The sequence below is a fragment of the Bombus fervidus genome, chromosome 7, assembly GCF_041682495.2.
Source record: "Bombus fervidus isolate BK054 chromosome 7, iyBomFerv1, whole genome shotgun sequence".
Taxonomy (NCBI): Eukaryota; Metazoa; Arthropoda; class Insecta; order Hymenoptera; family Apidae; genus Bombus; species Bombus fervidus.
Window position 1 is genome coordinate 14,554,221 of NC_091523.1, and position 21,923 is coordinate 14,576,143.

At 36.9% G+C, this 21,923-nt stretch overlaps 3 protein-coding genes across 7 annotated transcripts in view; 2 read left to right on the forward strand and 1 right to left on the reverse strand.

Moving 5' to 3' along the window:
* Positions 1–304: 304 nt before the first annotated feature.
* Positions 305–2,597, forward strand: Alg-2 (Apoptosis-linked gene-2). Of its 2 annotated transcripts, none has more exons than XM_072006465.1 (4): positions 305–711; positions 1,073–1,179; positions 1,338–1,645; positions 1,724–2,597. In XM_072006465.1, exons 1-4 carry the CDS (start codon positions 656–658, stop codon positions 1,823–1,825), a joined length of 573 nt encoding a protein of 190 aa, XP_071862566.1. In that variant the 5' UTR covers positions 305–655; the 3' UTR covers positions 1,826–2,597. The 2 variants fall into 2 exon arrangements, with proteins under 2 accessions (XP_071862566.1, XP_071862567.1); XM_072006466.1 differs by having other exon boundaries at positions 319–711; positions 1,377–1,645.
* A 116-nt stretch (positions 2,598–2,713) lies between these two features.
* Positions 2,714–5,926, forward strand: Ada (adenosine deaminase-like protein). 2 transcript variants are annotated; one of them, XM_072006459.1, is made up of 7 exons: positions 2,714–2,908; positions 2,987–3,117; positions 3,191–3,382; positions 3,465–3,702; positions 3,787–3,922; positions 4,016–4,116; positions 5,863–5,926. In XM_072006459.1, the coding sequence occupies exons 1-7, from the start codon at positions 2,870–2,872 to the stop codon at positions 5,890–5,892; spliced, it is 867 nt and encodes a 288-aa protein (XP_071862560.1). In that variant the 5' UTR covers positions 2,714–2,869; the 3' UTR covers positions 5,893–5,926. The 2 variants fall into 2 exon arrangements, with proteins under 2 accessions (XP_071862560.1, XP_071862559.1); XM_072006458.1 differs by lacking the exon at positions 5,863–5,926 and adding an exon at positions 4,181–4,822 and having other exon boundaries at positions 2,717–2,908.
* Positions 5,627–21,923, reverse strand: part of Retn (retained) — a 136,829-nt gene continuing 120,532 nt past the window's right edge. For 2 of the 3 annotated variants that reach the window (XM_072006440.1, XM_072006441.1), the window contains 4 exons: positions 10,287–10,642; positions 8,055–8,427; positions 7,797–7,993; positions 5,627–7,624 (listed from right to left, as the gene is read on the reverse strand). In XM_072006440.1, coding sequence (XP_071862541.1) covers positions 7,464–7,624; positions 7,797–7,993; positions 8,055–8,427; positions 10,287–10,642 — 1,087 coding nt within the window. In that variant the 3' untranslated portion in view covers positions 5,627–7,463. The remainder of the gene's footprint in view (positions 7,625–7,796; positions 7,994–8,054; positions 8,428–10,286; positions 10,643–21,923) is intronic. The other variant, XM_072006442.1, reaches the window with a different exon arrangement.

Here is a 21,923-nt window from a genome sequence, read left to right on the forward strand (position 1 = left end):
TTCAATTAGTATAGTTTATTTTATTCCGAGATTTTAAATAATTTTCTAGTAATTTCTTTATACGTACAGTAATATAGTATATCCTATAAACAGATCATGACATTTATATACTGAATTCTAGAGAAAATCGTCCAAAGATCGAGTCGTGATTAATTGTAAAAAATTAACCTGAAAGACAAGAAGGTCCTCGTTCTGCCCACACGTGACATGCTATAGATGTCTCAAACAGTGGCAGAAACATTTTACTCATCTCTGTCTGTCTCACAAGAACGCAAACTTTGTTGACCTTCCATGTTGATTTTTTACGAGTAGACATGATTCAATTTTCGGATAATTTTCCCTAGCAAACATCAAGACCTGTTTGTATGATCTACAAGATATACTATATAGTTAAAAATAACCAGCCAAATAGCTAATATGATTAATATGATATAGTATATATAAATGTGGTATAGTAACTAGTAACCATACGATAGAACTATCAGTGGTGTGACGTGTTTATGACGTTGACTTCTGTGAAACTTTTTGCAAATTAATTCGTATTATCTTTTACACTGTCACCATAATCAGTTACAAAGTAACGTTAAACAGATAGAAGTGTTAAATATAATTATTTCTAATTCTATATTTTGTGAAAATAAACATTAGTTGAAAGATGTCTTTTGTATCGCCTATGCCTAGTCGAGAATTTCTCTGGGATGTTTTTCAAAGGTATGTCAAACTTTATTTGAATTTTATTCATTTATGTAATTCTTTCAAATCGAGCATATAATCGAAATTTCGAAATTCAGCGTCATTGATATTTCTTTAAATGGAATCTTATATCTTTTTATACGCGACCCGATATGATTTTTTATCCTCTATACGAAAGTATGAAGGTATTTTTGTCTGAAAGTTCGTTATTTAAAAGATATTTTAATTTTAATTTGATTGCCTTCCATACACAGTTTTACAAAATTAACATATTTATTTATTCATTCATTTTATAAGTAATTGTAAACTAAATACAACTTTTATAATAAATAATATATGACACAAACAAACTTAATGTTTTTTGGTTTGGATATTGCAGAGTTGATAAGGATAGATCTGGTACAATTACTGCAGAGGAATTACAGCAGGCTCTTTCTAATGGGACTTGGACACCATTTAATCCAGAAACAGTTCGTTTAATGATTGGTAATTATTTGACTTTATTGTTTTAAATGACCACGTAAATCAATAAAAATGTTTAAAATGCTATATTATAACAATGTGTTCCATAGTTTCGGAGTAGATCTGCATGGTCTTTTATCATATTTAATATGTTTTTAGTTTATCTCATTGCATTCATACAGGTATGTTTGACATTGACAAAACTGATCCTGATTCTTCAGGTATGTTTGATAAAAATCAAAAGGGAACAGTTAGTTTTGAAGAATTTGGAGCTCTGTGGAAATATGTAACAGACTGGGAAAATTGCTTTAGATCATTTGACCGAGACAACAGTGGAAATATCGATAGACATGAATTAAAAACAGCTCTCCTAAATTTTGGATACAGATTATCAGATCAAATTATAGACACTCTTATACGCAAATATGACAGAGCTGGTCGTGGCACTATATATTTTGATGATTTTATTCAGTGCTGTATAGTCTTATATGTAAGTATTCATTTGTATAATATTTTGTTAGATTATGTACATTTATGTTTAAAAAAATATATAAATTTTATTTTTTAGACATTAACTACTGCCTTCAGACAGTTGGATACAGATATGGATGGTGTCATTATTATTCACTATGAGCAGTTCTTAGGCATGGTATTCAACCTTAAAATATAAGACATTTTTATGCTTGACCAATGTTATTCTTGCCTATGTTGGCACTATTTTTTTTTATTGTACAAATACTATACAAACTATTTGATGCCAAATCTGAAAATCTAGAAATTCGAATTTATTTTATAAAGCTTTTTCCATGCCAAATTTAAAATATTATGTATTTAACGTGCTTGTATGTTCAATTCTTAATTAAGAATTTATAAATAATCAGTTATATGTATATATAAACATTCCTGGAAAAATGTAAACTAAATTTGATCATAAGCATAAAAATTTAAATTTTATTCTTTGTTTGTCATAGGAAAACAGATATAATAAATGTTACATATAAAAAATATTTAACAAATAATTATAGATGTTACAAAAAAGTTGAACATATTTCAGATAAGAAATGTGCAATTAAGATAAAAAAAAAAAAAAAAAAATGATTAAAATTTCCTCTACAGTATACATTTCATAAATGCTAGATTTGTAATTTATATAACACAGTACACAAAACACATGCCAATTATAGATATATTAAAAATCTGATACTTTCTATACCTTAATACCTTTAAGTATTCTTTAGTGCTTTAATATCAATACAGTTTTTATTTTATCTATAAGGAATAGCACTTCAAAATCTATTAAATCATGCGTAAGTTTGATAAAATACGTACAAAGTTAAAGTTATTTTAACTGTATCTTCTCAAAATGCTATATACTATTTGCATTATGTATGAAGTCCATATTTCTGTACTTTTCTAATATTATTAAATTGATTATAAATATATATTTTAATTGAACCTATGTGTACATATTTATATTTTTCATCATCCTATTTATTCATTGTTTGACTAAAAAAAGCGTGAAAATAAGTTATACAGTAAATTGAGGAACTAAATAAAGAACATGTATGTAAGTACATATGTAGTCACGTATCGAATACAATCGGTTACTGCATTAATTCTTCAGACTTCAGGAACAGTAGTTTGAAATAAACAACACATTAAAATAAGACAGATATTTTTTATATGTTTAATAAAACTTGATCTATTTTTTATAATGAATTTAGGAAATTTCTGCCGAGCTCTGCCAAAATTGGTATGTAATCTGAAACTTATACAACATAAAACGTATAGGTTAATGCTTAAAAGATATCTTTTCTTCTGTGCTTAACAGGAACTTCATGCTCATTTAAATGGATCCCTAAGCATGGATACCTTGAAGAAATTGTATAAAATGCAAAATCCTAATTCAGAAGATTCTGACAAAATATTTACGAGTATAAAAGATTTTTCATCATTAGGCGAGTACGAATGAGTTTTTAACTTCAAATTATATATTGTGTTATTATATTGAAAACGTGCAATAATTGATTCGTAGGTGTTTCAAAGTATTTGACATAGCACATTCATTAGCAATAACACCAGAAGCAGTTTTTCATTCTACCTATGAAACAATTAAAGAATTCAAAGATGATAACGTAATATATTTGGAGCTTAGAAGCACACCACGTGTTATTGAAGGGAAAATGACAAAAGAAGAATGTATAGAAGCAATTATAAAAGCATTTGAGTAAGATTTAACTAAAATGTTTCTTTTTTAAAACAATCAATTAAACATCAAAGTACTTTTAACTGAAATTTTACAATTATAGGGTGTGCAAGACTGATTTTCCAAGCATATTATTGAAGTTACTAATATCTATTAATCGTAAACAAGGATACAAAGCAGCACAAGAAAACATAGAATTAGCAATAGATTTTATCAAGAAATATCCCCAATATATCGTTGGACTTGATCTCAGTGGAGATCCAATGACAGGAAGTACATTTTTAGAGTTATTGGAAAAAGCTAGAATGGCTGGACTTAAAATTGCAATCCATTGTGCAGAGGTAGAGATCAGTTAACGTTTAAACTAAACTTAATCTTGTTGAATCTTTGAACACATTAAGTGTTTTCTCATTTGTCTCATATAGATTTCAAATGAAACTGAAACAATAGATATCCTTGAATTTAAACCAGATAGATTGGGACATTGCACTTGCATTCATCCTACGCTACAAGGATCAAACAAAATATTTAATTTGCTTCTTAAGTCGAAAATTCCTGTAGGTAAGAATGGTAAACATATGAAAATTTGTTAATTATTTTATACAGAAATATACTGAATATTGTTTTAACATTTGCTTTTTATCTTTTGTTTAGAATTGTGTTTAACTTCGAATGTTCAATGTAAAACAGTACCTACTTATGAATCTCACCAATTTAAATATTTGTTTGAAGCTGGACATCCTATTTGTCTTGGTGTGAGTAGAGTTATTAACATTTATCTGAGTAATTATTTGGAAAGAATATTTTATTTCCTTTTAGACCGATGACAAAGGCGTTTTCCATACATCTTTATCTCACGAATACGAAATAGCTAGTTCAACGTTTGGTTTAGAACGAGAACAACTCATAAAACTTTGCCTATCATCTGTACAATATGCTTTTGCGACATTAGAAGAGAAACAAGCAATATTGTGTAAGATCGAAAAATTTGCTAAAGAATATAACGTTACATATTGAAATTGTAATGAGTTATCGTCAATGAAATCGACAATTGATGTCGCTAGATATATGTATAAAAATTTGGTAGACATGAACATTCATTATATACATGTTGTATAAAGGCGTAACGAAGTCACAGATTATTGAAATAAAAGTAATATCGATTTTATTCGTTATAATATTTGTGGGCTCGTTTACATGGATTTACAGATAATTAAGTTGCTATTTGCGGAGACTAAAATAGTTAACTTCATCAATCTTCTGTTTTTTTTTTTTTTGTTTTAATTGTATATGGTATATACAAAGTATATATTAATTATTACAATGTTATACCTGTAAATGTGCTGTATTTTTGTTTCGACATCGAAGAAAAAAATTAGTAATACTTACAAACCGGCGTCAGTCTAGTCGGTTAAATAAACATTAACAATTGTCTTGTAGACTATGAAAATTATCGAGCGCCGCGAAACTGGTAATATTACATTTATTTTTGTTGTTGTTCATTTTTGTGTTTGATGTTTTTTTTAGCAATTTAATGTTTCGTGTAATCAATTAAAAAGTAAAACGAAGAATTTAGAATCACATAAAAAAGACAGTCAAGAATCAAAATATCGTCATTACTTTCAAGATCGTCGCAGGAATATTTTTCTTATTTGAGATCAAATGTCTCGAATAAAAATGAAAAAAAAAAAGAAAGAAAGAAAAAGGGGTCAGCCTTTTACTTTCATGTAATAGCAACAAGTGTTACGTCGCGTGAGTCGGTACCTGCGACGTCCCTCATGTGCAGGCCTCGGCGGCCTGACCATGAGGGACGTCGCAGGTACCGACTCACGCGACGTAACAACAAGGATTCAGTTTTTTTTAATTTTGATTCAAATACTTCTTTTTTTGTCATTTTCTCTTTTTTTTTTTTGTTCTTTTATTAGAACCGTTATTTGCTGTCTCGTCGTAACAAGATGATAGTAGTAAATATTTGAATAATACTAATAGTAGTAATAGGAATAATAGTTATATAGTCGTAATATTAATATTGGCGATGACGATATATCGCTCTTAATAGATCGTAATAAGAAATTATTTCTATCCTATATAATATTTTTTCTATGTAACAGTCTTTTTGGCTAATATTCGAGCTATAAACAATAAAACAATTCCATTCTCTCACCTGCATCATTATTAATACGCAGATTCTCAGATCGCCAAGCAAGTCATTATTATGTCGCTTTAGAGATCGTCGATGAATCATTCGCAAAATCTCTTTCCTGATTTATCTTATATCGTTTGTATTATTATTGCGCGGATTATTCTCTAATATCTTACCTCCGCTACGTCTTTATCCTAACAACTATGACTACGGATGGTTTTATTTTCGTTCTGATTGCGTTGCGAATATACTTGTCTTCTACAAAGGATATAAGTTTCAATCCTGTATGATTTTTATCCTGCGCGTTACGTACTAAGCATTATGTAAAGTAAACATTGCTATATTTATATATTTATAGATCGATTCGTGGGTGTTCAGTGTTTTATAGTTACTTGACTGCGGTATTGTTATCGAACTGGCCCTAGTAGACATCGAAAAACATGCTTATCCATAGTTAAGAAAAAAAAGATTTAGAAAATTTAATGACGCGTGAGTCAATGGCAAAGATGCGAAATGGTGCGAATGGATCAACTTAGTATAAATTAAAGAAAACGACGCGAAAGTATAGAGTAAAAATAAAGAAACGGGCAGCGATAATCTGCTTTACCCTTCGTTCTATATCGTGAAAACCATTCACGAAAGAATCATGTAAAAGAATCGGAATGAAACGCGCATTTTTATTGTCCGATTCTTTTTTGTCACAGAACCGAGCTGTAAAGAAAAAAAAAAAGAAAGAAAAGAAGAAAGAAAGAAAATAAAAATTCTATATCGAATAGTAACAATGGTAATATAATAATAATGATAATAATATTAATAATAATAATAATAGTGATGATAATAATAATAATAATATTAATAATAAGTGATGATAACATTAATAATGATAATAATAATTATTATTATAATAATTATAATAATAAAATAATTATAATATTTATGTTTGTTGTGAATTGTCGCACTGAATTCTATTCCTTTTTCTCGCTCTGGTTCTCTCATACGAAGGCAAAATATATTCGAATGATTATGTACATTTAACAAACGAGCGACAAGATGGACAATTGTCTACCCACGCACTTACGTAGCTGTCTCTATATAAATGTATGTAATCGTATGTATATATATAGTATATTTGTATATACATATACACACACACGTAGATTCTACATTTGCAATGATATCGTATTGATAATCATGATAAAAACAAATGTACACGTGCTGATTTAAAATGCTATAAAATGTCCGTAGGAGATTCGATGAAAAAATAATATATATTTGTAGAGTTTGTGAAGTAGAAAGTATTCTGCAAATATTCTTAACTGGGAGCATTAGCTAAATTGCTCATTTTCTTTAAGGAAAAAATTTTCCAAAGAGAACTTTTCTTTGCTTAATAAGAAAAAAGAGAAAATTCTATCAGAAATTAACACATGTCCCTTTGTCTAGGATATTTTCCGTTCTAGTTCACCCTTACAAATATGTACTATTTTGTTTATTCTTTTGTTCCGGTTTTTAATTATATTATTAAGGTTGAACGAAAGGAAAGACAATGCGAGATCTGCGGCGAACGATACGCCGAGAAGGTTTCCATCGAACGAAAGAAACCGTAAAATATAGAAATATATAATTAAAAAGATTTTTTCATTGCACACAAATCATACATACATGACCACGCAATAACCATTTGCAACATCATCATCCAAGCAGCCTATCGTCATCATGATTAATTCACATATCATATATATTTATACAATTCCTAGGAATCTAGCAGGTATTGGCGCATGATACAAGTAAACGACAATTCGAGGTGGCGGATGTTAATTATGGTCGTCAAAGGAAGATCAAGTTCCATCATGGCAGACTGCTTCGTTCGTTAACATGATAGTTATTATTCTTGTTATATGTAGATAATCGTTAAGTATGAGGACAACGTAGTAGGCTGATGGTTCCTCGATCGTTGCGCATTCACGAAACCACACTTCGAGACGGTTTCGAATTGTTGCTGCTGCATGTTGGTGTATTGTTCGTGGTCCTACTGTCACTTTGAGCGAACAAAACACCTTGATACATCACTCCATTTAGCTCCATACTGACTACTAAGGAATTATCACCGTTTCTTCCATCACCTACAACGAAACATTCTATAGAGTGAAACCTGTGATATTACGGACTGAAATATTATTTAAGATAGAAGATAGATGATTTAAATGGAGATATATATTGATATTATGCAAAGGTGAAATTTGTTTCTTTCCTTTTAAGTAGAATTATACTCGTCCATTTTTTCTTGTTTTTTACCTCGATTGGAAATTTTAATGTGCGTGCCGGTAGCGACCGTTGCACTTTTCTCCATCGGAGTTTCGTCTTCCGAGAGTAATCTTTTTGCTGGCGGAGGCCCAGGTGTATTAGATAAATCTTGATCTTTCTTTATTTGCATGCTACCGCCCGAAGAGGGTGAACTTTGTCTTACTGGTGATAAGCATATGGGCGATGACCTAAGAAAAATTCTATTATTAATCTTTGTCATTCCTTTGAAATTAAGAGTTGAATTCTTACCTGAGTCCAAGGTCAAGAGCTTCCCTTTGAGGTTCAGGAGTGGGAGGTGCAGGTACCGGTGAATGTGACGTCTGTGGTGACATGGGCGGTTGGTGAGCCATTCCTGGATATAGAGTATTGTTGTTGTACATATTCCACAAGGTCAGTCGGGACATTTCCAGAGCATTGAACGCGCCATCCCTCGGTGGTGTCGAAGGTGGAGGTGACGCGCTACCTTGTCGATGAATTACGGGTGGCGGTGTACTACCACCAGCGTTTCTAAGTTCTTTGTTTAGCAATTTCACGTATTCGACCATGCGTGCCTCGAACTCGGATGGTGCCATCCCAGGAATAGGTCCTGGAAAGAGTATCGAGGGGAAGAGAAACTGCAGTTCTGTCGAAAGGAGATTGTCGTCGATCATTTACACGTTTAAAAGCAAACTAACGCGTTTGAATAGTTGTTTGGCGAGATATTAAATTAGAGTGACTATAGTGATTGGCGTGGCTCCATTGGACGCGACGAAGGAAAAGCAGGAAAGCGGTTGAAGGAAATCGAGAAGATCTGCTCCGTCAGAACGTGTCAGGAACAAACTCTCATTTCGACGTTCCGACAAATGCAAGCTACGGCTTTGCTACTGTCTGTTTCAACCGCACATCCGCTCTTCTTCGTCTAACGCGGTTAAAGAGGATTCGATTTTCATTACTAGTCTGCGAGTGCAATAGTATGATAAGTCATATGTCCCGTTCTTTGTAATACAAGCAATTTTTACATTCAACATGTCGTCAAACAATCTTAGGATTTTTCTCATTTTCATTGGTATTGCGTATACGATTTGTATTGTTTTTTTTTTTTTTGGACGTTAAAGGAGAATTGAAAGAGAGTCACGCAAAATAATATTAATTAAGTTGAAGTAGCTGAACTACTAAACCAATATTATTCGTTTCTTACAAAATATTTCTCTTTTTAACCACCTAGCGGCACGAAAGTCGCTTTTGTTTGATATAAATTATTGCGAAATATTTCTTCCCTAGGTCCGTGCTTTTTAATTCGCATCCTGCATTCAAGTCTGTACCACATGCAGAATTTAAAACTCCATGATACGTGTTGTTCGAACGATTACTATTAACGAATTTGTTGTTCTAAGAAAGAATTTAATACGTTGTATAGTACGCAGAAAAAAGAGAGAGCACACAGATTGGACGTAAAGGCAAATTCGGGAGGCGGGGCAAACAACGAGCAAATGGGGTGCGAGTCGTAGGAACGAAATTGGTCCGAACCGAGGTCAGAGGGTGGCGAAACAGGGCGAAAAGGGGCGAAGTACGGTTGTGGTAGGGGCGAGAAGGAGGAAGAAAGGGGTAGGGAAGTAGGAATGCTCGTTAGCGAGAGTCATCCGTTAACGCCTGTCTCCCGGAGGATCGTACAATCAATTACGCCTCCTTCGCTCTCGCATCATCATCTCTGGGGAGGCCCGGAACCTTAACTACCGATTTAAAATAAACCCGCTCCTCTCCTGCTCCCTTGCCGACCTATCTCTTTCCTTCGTTCGCATCTGTCTCCTCGCGTACCGCTAACTTTTCATCTAGATCCTCTCAGACTCCGTTTCGACTCCCTCGTTTCCGGTACTTCTTTTCCATTCATCTTAGTTCGAATCGTGCCGAGAATTTCCTGATCTCTTTACGAGCAACGGAATGTTAGAGAAACGAGTCTAAACTTCGATATTAGAACGCTTTCGTACAGACGGTTTGTAAACGTTATTATTTCACTCTTATTATTTTTATGAATACGAATACGAAGAAATGGAACCTCGACCTGTTTCTTTATCCAACCGGACATTTCATTTTATATTATTTTCTTATTATCGTTGTATCAAATGTTCGTAATCGATCGTAGTATAAAAGTCGTACGAAGGTATCGTACTATTAAATGGCACGGAATTTTATACACTCGATTGTATCTAAACCCTACGATAAGATCGATAAAATGCTTTTCCTAATCAGTGTATATCACAATTTCGTCACACTGTCACCATGTTAACGATACACATGTTGGTATAAATTGCGGATATTTATGTAAATACATAACTTTACGAACACGTATAACAAAAAGAAAAAAATTGTTTAAAAATTATTTACATAAAAAATGGTTTCATTCACTAAACATTATAAAGAGTATTGCACCTTATAACTATATATTTCTGCGTATTACGCGTACGTAAGAATTCGCAATTTATTCCTATGCGTATAGTTACTGACCTGCATTGGATTGGCCTGCTATTCCCTGAGAGTGTTGCGGATGATGTGGATGGTGGGGTAAGGGTGTATGCGCGGCGCTCCCATTCACCAGCGATTGCGGTCCATGGTGTTGACCACCAGCCGCTACCGCTGTCACCAACGATAACGGTGACATTTGCGCGTGCAACGCGAGCGAGTTGGGTGGGTGGGGGTTCCTCTGCACGAGACTTTCGCTCGTCGTGCTGCTGCTCGTCGCGTATGTCCCGTAACTGCTTCGACGTCCCTCCCGACGATTCCCGTCGATCGCCGCTTGCAATTCCGCCGGTGTTGATAGGCGTCTCTTCTCGCACTCGTACGGATACAGGTATTTCATGTACCTGGGAGAAAAGTAACCGTGTAGAGGTGCATAGAAAGCCGATAGACCGCGTGTTGATTTTTCGCTCGTGAGACCGTTATCGCTCGCTTTCTAAGACAATATTGCTTTAAACTACATAAAGTGCTCTTCGTGTTGCCCCGTCAAATTCGAAACTAACCCCTTAACCTACAATATCGTGCAAGAGACGTGGTACATCGATCGGACCAAACATCGACAAACGCGTATGAGAGACGTGGTACGTCGATCTCGTTGATTTATTATTTATTTCAAGACAATAAATCTTTCCTGTTCAATGAACAATTGGTAATAATCATTTGTCAAACATCTTGCAAAATAAAATTAGTTATACCTTGCACATGCATTTACATGTCAAAAGACATGCGCGATTTGCACAACTTCGAACGCTCGGCCAAACCGTGAAACGGCTCGACGTGTGATCGACCTTGTTGTTGTTCGTGGTACGCGCTATTGGAGCTTGAAGCAAAGTAAGGGAAAGATCTTGCGACTTTTATTACTTCGTGAAAAACTTTTAACGTATCATCGGAGGGATTCGTTGCTCTCAACCTCGTTGTTAGTGAAAACATCGTTTTCGTATCGGAGAAAAGCAAGTTTTAAATATAAGGGTAGAAATCGGTAAATAGGGAAGAAGACACGAGCAAGACATTTAAGTTTCGATGGAATTCGATCGGCGTTTAAACGCGCATGTATTAAAAAGCTTCTACGAACGAATGTAGCGTACGCAGTCGAGAAAAGTTACTTCTTCGTTTAATGACAATAAACACATATAAATAATACCGAGGAAGAACACGATATTAGTTATATTTGTCGTTCTTTACGGAAGAGCAGTTTTTAAATTGAATATGTTTGTCGTCATTTAATCCCAGCTTTCTATATGGTTCTTACATCTTCTCCTATAAGAATCTCATCAAGCTTTTCTCTTATGACCTTTGTATATCTTCCTATGACATTGTAGAAACAAAATTAGGATCACCTTTGTCGAGAGCAAATACATTTACCATTTAGTTAGTTAACAATTGGCTGGAACATATCGTGCAAAGATTAATTACAGTATAACACATAAAATATAAAACAAAACTGATTTTATATCACGAAGGACGTGCGAGTACATGCTTTCGCCGAACATGATATTTCTATAAGAAGACCACAGTTTTTAATCAAAGATATCAATTTATTAATGGAATTTATGTTAGACCAAGACGTGGTAACGAATAATTAGGAATAAGAAATAATTCCTATGTAACGACGGGGAATAGAAATTAAGGGAAAGATAGCAAGAACTGAGAAATCGTCATATTTTTTACATTTTTTCTTCTAAACTATATATAATAATTTAATGTATAGAATAATAATGGAATTTGTATAAGAACAATGTATTACGTTATTACCAAAAAAACGTAAAAATTGTAATATTAACAGCATGCACTTGTTCACGCTCAATCACTTTGAATATTCGGCTCTTCGTATTACATATCGAGTCTGGTATCGATTTTGCTAGATTCAACTTTCGCTGCATTTTCGAATTATCTACTATTGTTACGTTACTCGTCGTTCTCCATCGGTTTTCCATAAGTTTGCCATCTGTGGACGAGGACCGCCTCACATTTTCTAGACAGTAATAAAATGCCGCGTTATCTCGTCGACAGATAACGGATCTTCTTTTCTGCATTTTTTGATTTTCTTCAGCAAATGTAATCGTATTTTCCAACAAGTCCGTATATTGTTCCTAATGCACGTAAAAATGTTATACGTTGATGTTTTTAAAAAATGGCTCAGTGCATCTCACACATCCTACCATCGTAGCATTTAGTAACATTAAAAAAAATAGTATTAAAAAAGGTGATATTTAAATTAAAGTAATAATTAAATCAGCTTGGACCATCTGGTTTAAACCTCTTATCATCGGAAAACACGACGTTCTTCCACTTCTCAGAGCATGTGATTTCCTTCAGATTCCAATCTTTTTCTTTATTTACACTTTAATCTTCTATCTTGTTGCAATATTCGTTGAACGTGTCACTTGTCACTTCACTGGCATTCATACATCCATTAGCAATTTTTTAAAATATTCTTGAATGATCCGGGATCCTACGATCCCATCTTGCTAATTTAGTATTACCACCTGCATAATGGTTTTTACCGTAGAGTGCCGACATTGTTACGCATTGGATGTATTAATTTTTGTAAAAATTTCTCCGATAGATAAACACGCAATTTTTACTCGTCTTTCTGACATTTTAACTATTATCAATTAATAGTTAATAATGCTGACAATATCAATTCTCTGAAACGTTGCATAAATGATGAGACACAACGAAATAACTGACCTCGGTCCACGAGTGATTTTCCTATAAATAATAACACGAAATTTGCTTTCACAAACTGTTGCACAAACGTAAGATTGCGGAGATCTATGCTACAAAAAAATCTATGAAATACGTTACTTTTTTTTCGGTAAATTTTAATGTCCTCGTAAAAATTTCACCCACTTTTTTAACCGATCGCTCGACGTTTCAAAAACTGTATCAAAAACTGTTCCTTCGTAGCAAAGTAGTGAAACTCGAGGCGCAGTGTCACAGAACGCGACGAGAAAATAATACAGGAGAGATAGGTATTAATCGAAATCGCGTCATGGACGAAGGCAACGTTGTCCATCGAGGCGGAGGAAGACGTCGCGGTTCGCCGGACGCGAAATTGGCAAGGCAGATCCGGACGACGCGCGTGGTACGATGCGTCGCTTAATTTAATCTCGCGTCTCGTATCATTCGTGTCTGTGCCGCTCGACTTTAATGTTCGACCAGACCGTTCTAATTGCACCTGAACGATACTGCGTGTACGCTTGCGACAAACGACGAATAGCTTTGCGATGGCCTGTGATTCACAGACAGCTCGCTAATGTCTGTTTCCATTAATTTTGATACGTCTCGATATATCGCGCAGGCAGAAAAAGGATAGCAAAACGATCGGTCTAAAACGAAAGCGTAAAGAGACACCGCGCAAATTGTGACTGTTTTTTATAATTTTGTTATCGAGCAAGGAAGGGAAAATAAGGGACGATAAATTCAAAATACGCTGGTTTCGTTACGCTTCGTTTTTCACAGACAATGCGCGAACTGTTGTTTATTACAAGCTGAATCTTCTAGATGCTAATTTATAACAGCAAAGAAGAGAGACATCAGAGACAAACGATCCGAAATAAGAGATAAACTATAGCATAGAAATAGCCTGTACTCGTATACAGTAGCCTAATCTCGTACAACAACGCGCTATTGTTTACTGGAAGCCAATATTCCTTCGACTTTTCCAATATTTATCGTCGAGTAAGGTACGAGAAATAGGGAACAACGATTCATAGACGCTAACTGTTTCTCACTGGAACTCGATTTTTTCGTCTTTTATATTCGATAAGAAGGGGAAAGAAATAGCGAGAAATTGATCGAAAATAAAACCAAATCTCGACGATACATAACGCGTTGCCCATTGCCTGCCGATAACCGATCTCCTATTTTTCGGATCACCGATTTTTAACGTTAAACGAGAAAGAAGGAATAGTAGAAAATCGATTCGAAATGGAAGCAATAAAACAGGTAACAAGGTACAGAGCCAGCCATAACTCGAAAACCGCAACACGAAATCAACTTCTTCGACGGTAGGAAGACGAGCTTCGAAAAAGCCGAGTAATTCGTAAATATTGTTTATTTTGACGCGCTATCGAAGCCAGACCAAAAAGGAGACCCTCGGCGAAGAGGTGGCGGGAGATCGACCGACGTTCGCACACACGTTCGCGGATAGACATATTCTCGCAAGAGAACCGTGGCCTATAATTCGCGCAGGGATCGTTCGGCTTTTACGATTGTCTGCCAGACTGCGGCCGAAACTAGCCCTTCGGCCCGGTCGTTTTCTCCTCCTCCGCCTTCTCGGTTTCTTTCTCTTTTTCTTCCTTCTCTTTGTCTCCTTTCTTTAACAGCGAAGAATCTTCTCTCCCTCGACGAACCAAAAACTCCGTGCATCTCGTGCGTGAGCAACAACCAACGAAAACAATCTTCAGCCCCATAGTTTCGTCTCAGCTTCCACTGTGTGTGCACGCGAGACTTTGTCCAGGTGTGCGTCGTTGGTTCGGGGCATAAATCTCTCTCTCTCTCTCTCTCTCTCTCTCTCTCTCTCTCTGAGTGATAATCAAATTCGCGCTGCATCGCTCGAACGAAGAAATTCGTGCCACATAGCGAAACCTGGTTTCCGGGGAATTTTCGCGTCCCGTGGCGTCCCTGACGATTAACGAACAACCAGCGAAGATATACTGCCTGATTTTCACGAGAAAAACGAGCTTGTCCGCGAACTTCGTTGGCACGAGCTACGGTGTTTTAGCTTGTTGGCTCTCAAGATTCTGGTATACATCTTGCGCGTATTAAGCTGCCTTCTCACCGAACAAGTGACGAGGAACTTCTCGCTTCTCGTTATCGCATATTTCAAATAGTATCTGATAAGTATCGATCTGTAGAAACGTTTCGTTTACGTTGAAGCAACGTAATCGGAGGAAGATTTCTATTTGCGTTAGGTTTTCAAGCGGAATTTCGTTCTAGCAACAACTTGTCCATACACAAATGCGTTGTGGAATAATCGTCACATTGTACACGCCGAAGGAATATCGTTTCTGTTGCGACGTGTTTCTTAAGATCCGTTTCCGATCGAATATTAGAGCTCGTGATCTGTTCCCCAACAGATTCTTCGGTGGAAATGCCCCTGTTCGCTTCTAATATGCGAACAGTCGTCGGAGCGATGCGAAGTTACAGACGACGTTCTCACTGGTGGATATTTCCATTGTGAAGCTTCGTTCGCCAGGAGCTGTCCCAAATAAAAGTCACGAATGTCCAGAAAGAATGTTCGTGAATTGTTCGCATAATTCATTGCTTCAGTAACGAAAACTAAAAGACAAAAGCATATTCGGGAGGTACAAGAGATATTATTACGGTATTATTCCTTATACACAGGTATATTATCCATTTCACGCCTCCTTATCCATTCTCTAACCGCATCATAAACTAGAAACCTGAATTACCTGAATAAGAAATATATAATTTCTTTGTATTTCCTGCTATGCCATTATGAGATGGCTTTAGTTGGATTGTTGAGATACCTGCGGTAAAGATAACACTAAACACAACCATACTTGTATAAACTTTTGTTTTCATTTTACAGGCTAAAGGTAATCCGACACTTTCTGTTTCACCTCACCCGCATTGTCTATTTCTCTATCTTATCCTTGACATTCGCCGCTCGGGAACCTCCTTACCAGTTCGAGAGCAGTGTTCAGAAAAGTTTACTTAATTGTTCGCAAACTTAAACATTACTGAAAATATTCAGCCAACGTGGACCGACTCTTACAACAGCAACTTTTCTTACCGACGACAGAAAATCGAAGAACCATGAAGGAACTGTTTCAAGAAATATGCAATGTCAATGAAGAGTTCCTTCTTGCTTCAGCGAGGACATAACTTTCGTCTTTGGTTACGATATTGACGAGTGAAATATTCAAAGATCGCATATTCGAAACGCGTACACTCGTAAGGATCTGTATACAGTGGCTACAGCAAGTACGTTAGCACAGCATGGTATTTGTTACAGCATTTGCATACCAGCAAATTAGATCCAAGTACGTTAGGTTTCGTATCATCGTCTCGTACGCTTCGTGTAACTACAAAGATTTGATACTACAAAATTGACAAAATGCTTTTCGTCGGAACGTAAGAGTATGTGTCTATACTTTTTGTTGCCAGGTACATATCTAACAAAACGACCGTTGATCGGTACACACGTGCAACGTAATCGTAGTCGTTAGCTTCTCGAAGAACACTCGTTTAAACAAACGTGTCGTCCTGTCCAGGAGGCTCGTATCGTTGTGTCGAGGTTCGTTGCACCGCGTCGCGCGTATCTCTCGTTCCGTTTCGGAGGATGAAATTTGTTGGGAAGGAAATGAGCTACCATCGAGTCAGACACAATGGAAGAGCGGCGTTGCGCGCGCTGCCTCCCTCGCGGTATAAATAATTACACGTTGAAGACGCGTGGCTCGATATAGTCGTAGCACGGCGATACACTCTCTTTGGCCCCGCGGTAAGCCGCCGCCGTCTCCCTTTACAATTTCGTTTCCTCCGTCTGTCCCTGTTTCTCTGCTGGAGATAACCGGTTGCCGGAATGATGGATGCGCCCGGCGTCCCGACGTTGTGTCGCGCGTTACGCATCGAGCGTCGCGGGGTTATTTTCACGAGTGACGCGGAGAAGCATCACGCCCGTATAATTCACATTAGCCTGTCGTGCATTAATGCGTCGCGCTCTGTTTCACAGACATCTTCCCGATCTGTCCGTTCGTTATTTGATACGAAGATTTACGACGTTGAATAGCAAGTTCATCCTGCTTTACTCAAAACACAACGTTAAGTGTCACTGCTTTTGTTTAAAATGCATCTAACGAACGAGTAACTTGTCTGTTCTCTGTCCTTCTATCTGTCTGTTCCTTTCTATCGAACGATCTGGAAAATAAAACAACCGGTCTCACTCTCTCTCTTTTATTACTTTTGAAACGAACCACGTCCACGTATCTGTACGTTCTTTAAATAACTGCTATAAGATTTTTTTAAAATACCTAAGTACAGAGACCAATGAAAGGCGAACAAACCAATTATTCAACCCGGTAAACGATTTGTAGACGCGACGATCCGAGCCAATAACGAAAATACGCGTGCACCCTCTATTTTTAAGATCGCGTCAAAGAAGATATTACCATAACGCTGCTGTCGTTAGACAACTTTCTAGTTACGAATACAGTAGCGATCTGTGATATTTTTCTAAAAGACAAAAGATTTTTACGGTCGTACGTATCGAACACTAGCGCGAGCAGATTTTACCGATCTTATTTAGAAACGACACCGTGTACAAGTGAAACGCCAATAAATCTTCGTTGCTACGGAAGACAGGCTCGGTATTATATAAATGGATGCATATCGTGCCGATGCCTCCAGCTCGTCGAAACCGCGCGAAGACGATTAAGCGGCCACGCGAATGGAAGCAGCTGTTCCGCGTTCGCGCCTCCTCGCCGAACTTCTGCGCGTGCTTTTCTCCTCGACTGCTGAGAAATCTCGGTGCGCCACTCGGTGCGTTGTACGCCGTAGAACGCCTCCTTTGTCGCGACGAGTTCGCGAACGTTTAATTAATTTCATCCTGCCTCGCCGGCAAAAGCGTCGCGAATCGCGCTACCAGAATAGCCGCTCCCTGATAAATCGACCGTCAAATTTATATTAACTATCCCGCCAGGAACTTGGCGCGTTCGCAAACACGCACAAGGATTTTGGGTTTCATCGAACTGACGTCGAATGGTTTCGCGATTTCAAACTCGACGACGAGGAACAAATTTGAGGCCGGCGACAGTTGCGATGAAATAGTTCAACGTTTGCGCAACTCGCAGCTGATGTCGCAACATCGCTTTGATCAGCAATGTATAGAACCTGCGACGACTGCGAAGAAATAATTGCAAGTTCGTGGAATTCGAAGGCAACGTTTAAAATATACAGCGATTTTATCTTGTCGACGATCGCGACTGACAATATCTACAGAATTTCTGAAATTTATCATTATAATAATTTATTTACAAATAACGTTGAAACGATGCTTCGATCGCGCGCATAAAGATGTAAATATTGGTTTGAATTTTTCACCAAATAATCTATATATCGCGAGGATACGGAATAAACAAAAGTTGAGCTAATAACAACGATGTAAGTTGGATTCGATATCACCTAACTCAAAATTTGCGCAATTTTGAAATAATATTGAAATAATCATATCGAAGTCATCGATTCAATCTTCGATCGACTATATGGCGGCGATATTAAAAAAGTCAGTTAGAAGTTTGCGCAAAATAATATTTCTTTTCTTTATTCGTTCAAAGAACCTGGCCACTGCTACAGTACCGACGAAATGATTCGATCTCAAACAATTTGAAAATAAATGAAAAACAATACTCCGATTTGCGATGAAAATATTGAATTCGGAGAAACTTTGGTATGAAATCAGCAATTTCCTACATAGCTGTCGGTGAAATACCTAATTCAAATCGTAACTAGTAAGCAGACAAATCGGAGGATCAGTCTGCTTTTACACAAGAACGGTATTGAAACGATCAGTCAAGAACAATAAATAACATCTTACGTTGCAACCAATCATCAGATGTTTACAACATATATCTATACATAGTATAAAATAAAGTTCCCAGTAAGCGTCTATATATTCCGACCATTGCACGGCTTTTCATGCGGTTTTCATCGTTTTAAAAAGAGTATTTCCCGAGTAAAGTTTAGGCGTGCGTGAAACATTAACTCGTGACAAAGATAAAACAGAAATCGAAAATGTGAACCAGAGGCGGTTAACGGATATTCGTAACGAAACAGCGATTTTCTTCCTTTGCCATTCTTTCTCGTCTCCAATCGCTGCCACGATATAGCGGAGCAACACGACCACGCCATTCGGCAATATCCTTCTGTTTTCCGTTTCACGCGTGCGGCATGTCGCAAGTTGTTGGCGATCTCGCTGTATGAAAATCGGTGATTCACGAATCGCAGAACGAGTCCGATACAAATTCGCAAAACCGACGGTCGTATTGTCAAAAAAGATCGTGTAACATTTCGGGCAAAGATCGAGTACATCGGCTGCTTTTATAATAAACTTGTGTAATATATTGGGTTAGCAACTAAGTAATTGCGGATTTTGTCACCTAATTGTAGAATTATCTATAGAATAGAACGATCTAGAATTGTAATTTACATTAAAAAAATAAAACGTGTCTGTCGTGCAATAGACGCAGGACGTAAACGAGTTCGTCGAATCGCAGCACCAAATGGAGATTTTATTTTGACATGCGTTTCGATTCTCGAGCTCGTAGGGGACGAGGCGAGGATAGCCGCGTCGACTTCCTCTGGCAGGTGACGAATGGGGTTAACCGGCACGAGCCGGCCGCCACGCTCGCCGGCTTCTTTCCATGGTTTTGAGTGTTCCCAGCACGGTCAGGAGCGTTAATATTGTGCGTTCCCCTGACCGAGCTTCTTTTGTGCCGCCGCCGTGGTTCGTATATTTTTGTTTCGCGGAGAACACGCTGTTCCTGATACAAGCCGCCATCTTAAGCACACAAACATTCTTTCTTGGTGCTCGCGTTTACCAATGGTAATGATGATAGTATTTCCCAAACAACGGCTGTCCAAAAGACGTGGAGCACCCTTTGATGTCCCCTCGACTATTCTTTTCTCGCTTCTTTATTTCGCATTTACATCTATTACACTCGAATCGATCCACAGTGTACGCGTTCGTAATCACGCTGCGCTCTTTGAATCATTTCTCACGTCGTTTTTCACTCGTGATTTTCGCCGATCGTTAGAACGTTTCTTAAATTTCAGGAACGTGCGAGGAAATTGTTATTAGTATGCGTAATTCTTTTGCGTCCAGGATAAACGTCAAGGACCATCTTAAATACCAAGGATCGTTTTTCGATCGTTTTCTCTTGCGTATCAACGTGGATGGTCAAGCGTAGCCTCGTTGCGTATCAAAATCTCATTTCTCGGCTTTTTCTCTCGTTGTATCCTCGTGGACACACGGAAGAGCGATTTGGTAAAGCGACTACGACAGATAGGCGAAACAAGTAAATCGCTCTTTTACGTGTAAATAATCGAAGGATGACACGATACTGTCCGATCAAATTTGCGCTCAAAAAAAGCCAAATTCAAAGTTGAATTTTCTTGCGCGAACTCGAACCAAGAACAAATTACAACGTTGCTTGCCACTCGAGATTTCCTTCATGGGTTTTGTAAACAATCAGGGAACTTGTACTTTAATGAGAAAGATTTATAGTCGACTACAACACAATGTATGTATTTGTATTGTTTGTACTACCTACCTACACGCCCGTGTTCATCGAACGTTAGAATATGTCTGTTTGCGCTAGGATTGCCCGAGCTCTCGAGTTTCTGCAGGTCACACGCTGATTGATCGTTAGCAAAGTTAGTCTTTTAGTAAACGATATCCTGAGTGTGTCACGATCATCTTCTATTGGTAAGAAAACGCAGGTAAAAGATCTCTGCAACTTATACCATTGTATAGTAATTCCAAAGTATCCTCCGGAGATATCCAATTTATAGCACGTCTTTGTCTATTGAATGCGATATAAAGTAAACATCCCAAACGCATTTTGCACGTCTCTCCTAATGAGCTGTAAGGATCCAATTCAAAATTAGCCCCTTTACGGCCATGCTATAAATTTTACCGACGAAAACCTGACGTGGTTCCTTGGGTATTCCGGACGGAACAATGTTTCTGTGTTTAAACGCACCGAATTCTGTACGATCGTAAACTTTTCTCTCGAATTATACGATTAATCCTCGTTCAACGAACTATTCCAATAGCAGTTATTAATTCGTTCTTCCTTATGCCAATTTACACCTGTTCGATCCGCGTTCAGACATCACGATGTTAATTCTTGATCATCGTCAGATTGTTAACACAACCGATGAAAATCGTGTTTTCGCTGTATTCTGATATATTTCCTCATCCTTTGATTTCCTCTTGCTTCGTAGATAGCACGCTACTTCCTCATTGAATGTGAAATAAAGCAAATGCATTGTGAATGGAGCCAGTTTAAGAATTATTAAAATTTTAGTATTTTTCCCGGTAGAAGGGGTCATTTGCGATCCATAGTTTCTTCGAGATTGTTGTCCCTCGTGATTATTAGTTTATTGAAACGAAAGAAATTTTGACATTGAAAATTACAGGAGTTTGGTATCGGTGGTTTCTACATTTGCTTCTTATACATCCTGTACAACTCTACTTTAATAAAATACGTTTATAAATAAATACTAAGAATACAACATTTATGGCCAATACATATGTTGAAAATGCAAAGATCATTAACCACTTGCGCTGGCAACGAATTTACAGATACGCGTGCCAGAACGTTACGATATAACTCGTCGTGAGGTGTCATTTGAAGCGAGAAGAATCTTACACAAAGAACTTTACACAAATATCGATACCAATTTTGATTATTAAGAACTTTGTAGACTATGATATATCTCAAAACAATTGGAAATTTCTAGTGGCAGGATATGAACGCTATAAGACATTAGTTTCACTATGTTTCTTCCCTTTCGCACATACTCTGTATCTTCTTTATGTATCTTGTTTAGCTTTCACAGGTAGAATATTCCTTGGAAAATAAATATTCCGTGCTT